Raw genomic sequence first — 10,097 nt, forward strand, 5'->3', positions numbered from 1 at the left:
AACCCAGCAAAAATACAGTACTGCAATTAGGGCTGAATGTAATACATTATATAACGCTTATTGATGAGGGTCTCCAGAGCACGAATCCTGCCAGTTTTTAAAATAACTGAAGCTGTTGAACTGTGATATGTTAAACAGGTAATCTGCTGTGATACGTTTAATGGGTGGAAAGAAGTCATTCAGAGCTTATCTGGATGAAAAGTGGGGAAAAAAAAACTTCAACCATCCAGTAACGGAGATATCTCGCCTCAGTTGATTACTTGCCTAAATGTTCCCCAGTGTTCTTAATCTTTAACGGAAATGAAATGTAAGCTTAGGGCTTACAGTATGGCTAATCCAGTAATCACTGAGTTTGTAAGGTGGTGACCACAATATGATGTGCTACAGCACGTCTTGTTTCGAAACAAGATATGTGCAGTAAAGGCTGGAGAATAAATCCATTTAAGAGAAGAACGGCAGTTCTTCCTTCTTGATATCTTAAATCTGTGTTAAAGAGTGTGTTTTTACCTTCATAGGTTTGGGTAAGGTTTCCGAATGAAGCTTTGCATATTCTATAGTAGTGTGCATCATTAGCTGGTGTCTGTTTTTACTCAATGTGTCGGGGGGGAATGTATAAAATGACCGTGTTCCTCCAGTGTTGTCGGTGAAAGAAGCCCCACTCCTGCAGCTGGTTCAAGCTCTTCTGTAAGGGCGCATTGTGGAGGTGTACAGCGTGTGGTAATGGTGAAGGGTGCTGAAGCATGTCTGCAGTGCCAGTTCTCCCCTTGTAGAAGTGGTAGACATAAGCGGTCCTGAAGAAAATAATTGGAAATGTCTAGTTGTGTGGGGATGTCATAAAAAACACATTGTGTAACTACACATACAGTGCTCTGCAAAAGTATGCACTCTTCTTGGGGTATCCCATTTTGTAAAATTATTAAAATCATGCTTACACTTTTGTTAGCTTTTATTCATAACCTGAATGTCATAGACTTTTAAGGGTAAGAAGTTAAAGCTTACCAAAGATTAAGAAATGATGTTTGTTACGTTTATTGCATAAGTACTGAGAGCCAAGACTTTAATGTGTAGATGATATTGAGATGGAAGCTCTTTTGGCAGCAGTTACAGCAGCAGAGTTTTGTGGACATGTTTCTACCAACTTTGTACACCTTGGAGCACGTTTTTCCCTCTTTTCTTGGATGTGCTCTGGTTCTCTCGGAGTGCTTGGGGGCCATGTATGGATGGTGATCTTCAGGGCTTTCTGCAGACTCTCCGGTGTAATTGAAGTCAGGACTTAGGAGTGGCTTAGGAAAAGAAAGTCAGTCCTTGAGTGTCTAATGTAGCTTTGTGCTTTAAGTCATTATCCTGCTCAAAGGTGGATTTTTCTCTTAGTTTTAGGTTTGCAGCTATTGGCTATTTAAGCCAATAGGCTAACTGTTAGCCTTTAAGCTTTACCAATACCTTGCTCCGTCCGTCTGTGTTCCCTTTAGTCTTGTCAAGCCTTCCAGTCCCTGCTGATGAGAAGAATAATCGCAGCATACTGCTGCCACCACCATGCTCGACCGTAGGGATGGTGTTGATTGAGTGATGCCCTATGATGGGTTTTGCATCAGCTGTAACTCTTTGCATTCAAACCAAAAGGTTCCACTTCTGTTTTCTGACCACAAAGCCTTTTGCAAGGTGTCCTCCCATTGACCTTTTCTGCCATTGCAAACACACAGCTTTGTAACTTTCAAAGTCACTGTTGGCCACACAGTGGTACAACCTTCCTCAGGTCCTAACTGTTCAGTTCATAGGAATGGTCTGATCTAGGCAGTGTGGGGGTGGTATGAAGCACATTCATACATTTCAGTATGTACCCTTATTTTGATCTGTGCTTTTCAATTGCTTTCTCCCTGACTTGCTTTGAAAGGTGCTTAGACTTTTCTGAGACTCTCAAAATTGAGTCTTTGCTTGAAATTCACTGTGTAACCAAGACCTCTCACATGTGAAATCATGAGAACCACTACACACTTACATAGGCCACTAATTGTGTGGCTCATGAAGATAATTTTGCACACCTGAATTGGCTTTCTACAGCAAAGTGTTTTAATACATAGGCAATCCTGACCTTACCATTTTCTCTCTGAGAAACTACATTTCTCTCTCATCTTTCTCTCAATCAATCCAAGTTTATCAAATGCACAACAATACAGCATACAGCATTAGTTGCTGGCAATGAAATGTCTTTTCTATGAGCTCACAAAATTAAGGTTACGTAATAGAAATTGAAAAAAAATAAACTCAGACAAAACTCAATATAAATAGAGCTGCTCTGTGTCCATGATGTATGCAATATGTTATGTCCAACTAGTGCAGTATGCACAATACAGTGAAAACTGTGTGTCCATGTAGCCATTACAGGTGATTTGCTAAAGGAGCTGCAGGCTGGCTGTTTAGCAGTCTTATTTCCTGGAGGTAGAATTCTGTATAATCGTCTGTGTTTTGCTTTGAATTTGTGTAGGTTGTGAGTCAATGGTATCATTGCTGACAACTTTACAGCAACAATGTGAAAACTGCAAAGGCCTGAATACTTCTGCAAAGCACTGTAACTGAAGTTTGTTTCATGGTGTTTTGAAACTGAAATCCCAAAGTAGTTTAGAAAGGAATAAACCGTTCATTTTGCTCACGTCACTGTGCAAATGACATTTCTGCACACAACTGCTACTGCTGGCCAGCATACCGAAACACTAGAGTATAAACAATGTAACAGTGATACCGCAAGATTAGTTTTATGACCAACTAAATTTAGTGGGCTAAGCAACGCTGAAATGAGCTGCGATAGAAATATTTAACAGCTAATTGCTGAACATTTTTGAACATTTAGAATCTCGGCACTGAGCCATGATGGAGACGGCTGCCTCTCAGCTCCTGCTCCTTGGGCGTGCTCTTGGAATGAGGCACCTCCTTGTGGAGGCTGCACGTTTTACTCGTGTTCATATGAGCTACTCAGTTCCACTCGTGGAGGCTTTCTCATGGTACAGTGGTTTACCCCACCTCCCAAAGACATACTGGTGTGGTTAATTGGTTCCCCTAAGATGAGCCCTGCGATGGACTGGTATGTTGTCCTGCCTTGCAGCCTCTACATCTGAAAGACGCTCCGGGTAGCAGCAGACCCGACCAGGAAAAAGGTAGCTGGATGACCATGGATTAATCTGTGGGAATCGCAGTGAGCAGGTTTACCCTGGGTATGATACTGCAGCCACTGAACCACAGTTCCATCTTGTTAGTGTTTGCAGTGCCTCATCTCTGTAGTTACTTCAAAACAGTGCCGTGCTCTTGTATGTGAAGACAAGTCTTGGTAATTCAGTCCGGCAACCCGGGCAAACTTGAAGTACATGACAGCGCTGCAGTTGACATGACCCACTGCTTCCCTTTGCTCTGAGATGGCAGTTACTGGACTGGCTCTCGATCAGGAGGCCAGGGGCATAGTATTTTCTGTGGTTCCCTAACCCTTTATTTTAAGAAGTGGATCATTTCAGCCTTTTCCAGCTTTTGTGGTTATAGTATAGAGGCAGTGAAAAGTTTATGAACAGGGGTCAAACTTTATTTGCTCCCTTTACAGATTTTGCACAGTTGTGCTAAGGCTTCAAGTTCATAAGCTAGTCAAACACTGTGTGAATTTAAAAGAAAGGATCAGTTTTTAATCGGAGGTTGGTTCTACACACATGGTTTCTTTCATGTGGAGTTCCACTGTGTATTGTGCCATTCTCCATCTTATGTTTATCTGTGTAAATAAAAAAGTAGATGATGAAACTGTCTGCAGCTGTATTTTTTGCCTTGTAGAAGCTCCTAAAGTAGTGGACAAAGAAAAATAGAAACTCCCTTGTCAAGGAGGGATGCCAAGTGCATTGAAAGCAAGGGCTTCCACACAGGTGTGGCCCATGGACTAAGCAGATAACATCCCAGCATGCTTAGGGTCATGTATGAGGTTGGTGGACAGGTCTGATTCCCTGTAATTAGGAGGAGACCTCTGTGTCCTTGACAGAGGGCTGAAGGCGGGGGTACATTTGCCAGGAGAGGTAGTGACCCAGGCAGCTCAACTTGCCAATGTTTCCCAAGCAGCAGTATCTCGGGTGATGTGAGCGAGGAGCCCCAAGGGCACCTGTGGGCAGAAGCGTGCGGCCCAGGGTCATGATACCCAGGAGAAACCACAACTAACAGGCGAGCAACTGGCTACGGATTCCAGCCTGGGGCTGGAGCAGCCAGTTTCATCTACAACAGGGCGGGGGTACCATTGTCGGGCTGCAGTGCACAAACCTCTCATCACACCTGGCACTGGGCATTTGCCCGTCCACCAGTCCGAAAGAAGGCACAGGCAGTGGGCGGCCGTGCAGTAGGGAAATGTGATCTGGGTCATCTTTGGCCTTCAACCTAAAGCCCACACCCGTGTACTTGTATCCAAAAGCCGAGGGGGCTGGTGGCTCCGTGATGCTGTGGGGCTCTGTTCCTGGCATTGTCTGGGTGCACCCATTCCTATAGAAGGCAAGCTCTGCCGACTGTGACAGAAGGGTACCGAGTGACCATCTTCACCCCATGTGGCTCCATGTCCTTCCTGCCAGCAGGGGTGTCTTCAGGAGTGACGGCGTCTCCTTTCACGGAGTGCGTGGTCGGGTGAGCAGGACACTGGTGGTATTGAGAATTCCTGGGGATAGTCTAGAACAGCAGAAAAGATCACAGTGTTTTCCACTGCCATCGACCAGGCAATAGTTCTCTTGGAAGAATGGAGCCGCACCCCTCTTCAGAATTTCAGACACTGCTGAACTTGACACCAAGACTCCTAACAAGCCATGCTTTTCAAATGCGGTGGCCGCGCACCCTATTAAGTGACTTCACATCCGTGTTTCCATTTTTGTTCACTACCTCCGTGTGCTTTTACGTGGGCCCTAAACGGTTGCTGTGATCGTAGAAGGTTGTCCAGAATCCAGACGTTATGCTCCCTGATATTTATGCGAATGTAAGTAACTTCCTTTACTTGAAAATAAAACACTGGAGAATTAGGCCTTTATCCTCCTATATATAATTGCTAAAGACCATCCCTTTAATTTCTTCACTGAGATGAGCTTTAAGTCCCTCTAAGCCAAGCCAATCACAGCCCAAGCTGTGCTGAAATTGAGAGGAGTTTCCAGTGTTGCTGTTGCGCATTTTAATTTAAACGAACACTATGGTTTGTGTGTCTATGCCAGTGGAAAACAAACCACGGTCCTGTTTCCTCCAGAAACACTCAATCGTATTGTGCTCAAAGTCACAGAAAAAGAGGACCAGGAAGTAGCTGTCCTTTACCAGTTGAATAAATAAAGCTGTGTTCTGCTTCTCCGTAGTCTTAAAACGAGCTTATAATTCAGTACACTGCAGTCCTGGAGAGGAGGGTGTTTTATCACTTTCCACATACTAGAATCAGTAGTCTGCATGGGGCTATAGGGCCACATAATTTAAAAAGGAGCCATATACAGGATGAGCTATTCAGGAACCTGCAGGTTGCTTTTTGTATGAAAAAAATATGGCAAATATAGAATGTAAAAATGTGTATATAGTCATCAGGCTATTTAGGTTTGTGCTGATTTGCACAGAACTGAAAAGATTGATTGTCTATAAACAGATCCCTTAAAGACAGGGTTGTGGTACAGGACCTTGAAGCCCACTTAAGATGATTCAGGTCAGACCGCTGAATCCTTTTTACAGTTAATGTGGATATTCTGTATTGTATGCTAATAAAGCAAATCCTGTAGCTCCTGGTTGCACATTTTTTATGAATCTTTTTTTAATAAAACAGAGATATGAAAGGGCAGACCCAATAGGACAGCTTTCACGGCTCATGGTTTTATTTGAAGAGTCTGCTTAAAATGAGAAGCCCTCTGAATACTGTAGGTGTTGTACTGTGCTGTATCCTGAGAGGTGTGGGGAGTGTGCACACACCCACTGTGGGCCGCTCTGGGCTTCTAACCTCCCCAAAAAAGCAAACACAAACTTAGATACCAGTACCAGCACTTGAAAGGGCCCTGCTTTCACCTGTCTATAGCAAGAGCCATGTGAAAACTGCACACACAGTGATGAACACCAGGGTGCTGGTCTTGATCTAGGTCTCAGTGTGCATTATTTTCTGTTTTCAGAGAAGTCGTGTGCTGAGGGCGGTAACGAACGGTGAGGACTCAGGCTGCAGGTGCACTGGGAGGTATTGCAGGTAAGGGCCTTTCTTCTTACAAATAGATGTATAAACCCCTGTCTCTTCAGGCCAGTGTAAATATTCATCTGTAACAAGTTTGACCATAATGTGCCACTTACACTTTTTATATAGCATTCGATAATATAAATGCTTTTTTTTTTTGCATTATTTGTCTGGTTTGGCTTAGATCCTGTACATGGAGATGAATATACCAGCACAGTTCCATCCGCCTCATTTATTACCACTAGTGAAACTCCTTTTGCCTGCTGCAGGCGCTCGCTGTGAAATTGTGTTGCGATCCAGCTGTTGGGCAACAGCGCAGGCCAGCTGAGCGCCAGCGTCAGCTCTGCACGGCGCTGACCCCTGCCCCTGTGAGGGGCACAGCACACTGCGTACCAGCTTTCTCCCCACGGGGGCCCACGCTGCTGTGGACAGAGCGGACAGACCCAGCCAGCACGCCCAGGTCGGGTGGGTACAATCCTGTTATAAAATTAAACATTCTAAACGTTTTACACACCCGGACTTGAGCGGGCTCAGTTTCCTGCTCCAGTGACGGCATTGTTTTCCATTGTTGAAACGTGACTGCACCGCAATAGTGATTGAACCGATGACAGTCTGAGGTGCAGGAGAACATAACGCTTCTGTAACACAATTAGACAGCGTCTTGAGCCGCAGGTTTGCAGCGAGGGAACCTGGGACTCATGGGTGTCCTCAAAAGTTTTCCACGCTGCGCAGCTGTAGGTGTAGACGCATCTCTACAGAGCGGATATTTTTCAAGTGAAAGTGAATCGTGGCTGAGAATATCACTCCCTAGCTATAGGCTTTTCCACAGCCAAACCCCCTGATGAATTGAAATACATAAATAGTATGCATTTTGTTCCATGTTTTAATTTGTAATCTTTATATTTTCTCGTTTGTAGGCTCAAGTATTCAGGTGAAAATCTTCTTCATATTTTGTAAGTAAATGGATACATCGTGAAAGTTAGACACCAAGTGTAAGACTTTTAGTATGTAAGTTTAAAACTGAAATTTGAGAATATAAAGCTGAGCTACAGGGGTAGTTTTGTATTTTTTATCAGCCTTTCGTTTTGTGTATCAGCTTCCAGGACTCTGAAGGTAAGCCGTTACCCTTGTGCTAATAATTTAAATTGCAACAGGATGGTGCTTGAGGTGGAATAAATATGTTGGGCACCAAAAATAGATACCATGTCTCATTGAAAATGTCCCAATGCTGAAAGACTTTTTCTGAAATCACTGTTTGTCTTTCATACAGTGCCTTACAAAAGTAGATAGAGCCTTGCATAATTTTCACATTTTCTTTAAAGCTTTAAAACTTTCAGTCATTACTTTTTGAAGCAGAAATATTTGATATAACTTCCTCCAAGTATTCAAAGCAAAGGAGAGAAAGAAGTAAATGGATGATTAATATGAAAGAGAAATGAGTAAGTCCTGATATGTATTGAAACAAAGTGGCATCTGTCTGTGGTCCTCATGATTTCAGAATAAATACACCTCTATCTATGAGGGGTCTTGGTCAGGTGGTGAAGAGTCAACCATGATGACTAGGGAGCTTTTAAAGCAAGACAGGGAGAAACTTATTGAAAAGCACAGATCAGTATAAGAGTACAAACATTTCTGAAGTCTCTGAAAATCCCTGTGAGCAGTCTACTCTAGTATCCAGAAATGGAACATGCTTCATACCACTCAGACACTCAGATCAGGCCGCCCACGCTAAGTCTCAAGGCCAGGACTAAACCTTGAGGGCCCAGGGATAGTGTCAATGGGTCAGCTACACCCTGGGCTCTCCACAAAGGGGGTTAAATGGTTCTGAATAACCCATATTGCATATCCTGCACTGGGTGTGCAACACGTTATGCTGCAAACTTGTGACACTTTTCTTTTGTGGTCAAACAATTCTAAATTTGGACTTTTTCCAGAGTTACATCTGATACAAATCCAGCCTCGTGCAACACGCAGTCAGTACCACTCCTACTGTCCAGCAGGGTTGTGGCAGCAGTATGTTCGGTTTCTGACACTCATCAGCAGCGACTGGGAATCTTGTCAGGACTGAAGGGAACATGGAGCAAAGTCCTGACAGATCTTAGGGGATAATCTGATTGGGGAGCAGAGCAGAGTGATGAGGCCAGTTCAGAGAGGGGGATAATTAGGAGGCCATGATTGGTAAAGGCCAATGGGAAATTTGGCCAGGAATTAAATATTTAAAAAGTTATTTTATTTAACAAAATGTGACACCATAGATAAGGGTTTGAATAATAATAATAATAATTGCTTACACTTATATAGCGCTTTTCTGGACACTCCACTCAAAGCGCTTTACAGGTAATGGGGACTCCCCTCCACCACCACCAATGTGCAGCATCCACCTGGATGATGCGACGGCAGCCATAGTGCGCCAGAACGCTCACCACACATCAGCTATCAGTGGGGAGGAGAGCAGAGTAATGTAGCCAATTCATAGAGGGGGATTATTAGGAGGCCATGATTAGTAAGGGCCAATTGGAAATTTGGCCAGGACACCGGGGTTACACCCCTACTCTTTTCGAGAAGCGCCCTGGGATTTTTAATGACCACAGAGAGTCAGGACCTCGGTTTTATGTCTCATCCGAAGGACGGCGCCTGTTTACAGTATAGTGTCCCCGTCACTATACTGGGGCATTAGGACCCACATGGACTGCAGGGTGAGCGCCCCCTGCTGGCCCCACTAACACCTCTTCCAGCAGCAACCTTAGTTTTTCCCAGGAGGTCTCCCATCCAGGTACTGACCAGGCTCACACCTGCTTAGCTTCAGTGGGTTGCCAGTTGTGAGTTGCAGGGTGATATGGCTGCTGGCCATATAGTTTTGCAAGGCACTGTACAAAAACCTGTGTTGCCGGTATTGTAATTGAACAACATTTGGAACACTCAGGGTTGTGTAGTCAATATGAATCATATGCATTTGTGCTGTACGCAGCGGTGTACTAGTTTAGCCTGACATTTTGTTATATAATCACTCAGTCTTCTAGAACGAGCACGAGAACGAGCCCACCCCAGCAAGCCACAGGCACAAGGTAGGATACACCCTGGCTGGGACACCGCTCTCTCAAAGGGCACACACTCGCACCAGGGTCAGAGGGAACATGCAGGCTCCACACAGATAGTGGTGCCACAGTGCTGTAAGGCTGCAAAGCCAGCCACTGCACCACCATGTTACCTCTTTTTTGCAGCTGTATATGCCAAAATCAGTCACTTATGTCCTCACATTTTCCTCTTGCTATACTTCGTGTTTTCTCAGATTCTTGTAGGATGTGGATGTTAAGTCTCTCCCTTCCCTGCCAATCATGAGGAACTGAAATGACTGCACTTGTATTTTTTTTGTGTGTTGCAGAATATCCAGTTAAATATGAATGGCTTGCCACATCTAATAAAGTTGAAATGCTGAACCATCTGGTGTCTTTTTTTAAGTTTACCATCTGCCAGTTGTTTTTAAGAGCTTTTATTCTGTTTTTGTGAAGTTGTTGCCTTCATCATAAATGATGTAGCAGCTAAAGTCCACTTCTGTCATGTTTTTGAACAGTACTATGAGCATAAGATGCATTTTATTATTAATTCCTTTGGAGGTGGCTTGTTTCCACTTGTTCAACAAAATTGGTCTTACCTGGATCTGAACCCACACCACTCCAGTAATGGGTCTGGTAGCCCAGCCACTCCTGCTGCAATGTTAGTTATTAGAATCTGTGTATAAGGTGTGCTTTTCCATTGGAAAGGTCCTTGCACACACTAAAGGAGATTAACATGCATACAACTAAAGAATTCTCATTTTCTTGCACATTATCTGTATTGGGGAACTCTCCCTTGTTAAGACGGTCTCTAAAGGTATACACAATAGTTAATGAGGCCTATATTTAAACATCCAATT

The 10,097-nt window shown here is 43.9% G+C and overlaps 1 protein-coding gene and 1 long non-coding RNA gene across 8 annotated transcripts in view; one reads left to right on the forward strand and one right to left on the reverse strand.

Annotated features, from left to right (window-relative positions):
* pspc1 (paraspeckle component 1) overlaps positions 1 to 9,621 on the forward strand; it is a 50,889-nt gene extending 41,268 nt beyond the window's left edge. Inside the window, exons 9-13 of one of the 7 annotated variants that reach the window (XR_015941212.1) lie at positions 6,129 to 6,199; positions 6,454 to 6,649; positions 7,102 to 7,115; positions 9,197 to 9,249; positions 9,567 to 9,621. Coding sequence is in view for 2 of the 7 variants with exons in the window: in XM_088645494.1 (XP_088501620.1) it covers positions 6,129 to 6,199; positions 6,454 to 6,466 (84 nt within the window). In the remaining 5 variants the exon portion in view is untranslated. Of the gene's footprint in view, positions 1 to 6,128; positions 6,200 to 6,453; positions 8,475 to 9,196 lie in introns of those variants that run through there. The other 6 variants (XR_015941211.1, XR_015941209.1, XR_015941210.1 and 3 more) reach the window with 6 other exon arrangements.
* On the reverse strand, positions 5,801 to 6,032 carry LOC148675695 (uncharacterized). The gene is made up of 2 exons (XR_015941214.1): positions 5,933 to 6,032; positions 5,801 to 5,894 (listed from the first exon to the last, which is right to left on the reverse strand). It is a non-coding gene; the product is annotated as an uncharacterized LOC148675695 (long non-coding RNA).
* Positions 9,622 to 10,097: the final 476 nt, after the last annotated feature.

Source organism: Lepisosteus platostomus, chromosome 2, assembly GCF_059453375.1.
Source record: "Lepisosteus platostomus isolate fLepPlt1 chromosome 2, fLepPlt1.hap1, whole genome shotgun sequence".
In the NCBI taxonomy this organism is placed as follows: Eukaryota; Metazoa; Chordata; class Actinopteri; order Semionotiformes; family Lepisosteidae; genus Lepisosteus; species Lepisosteus platostomus.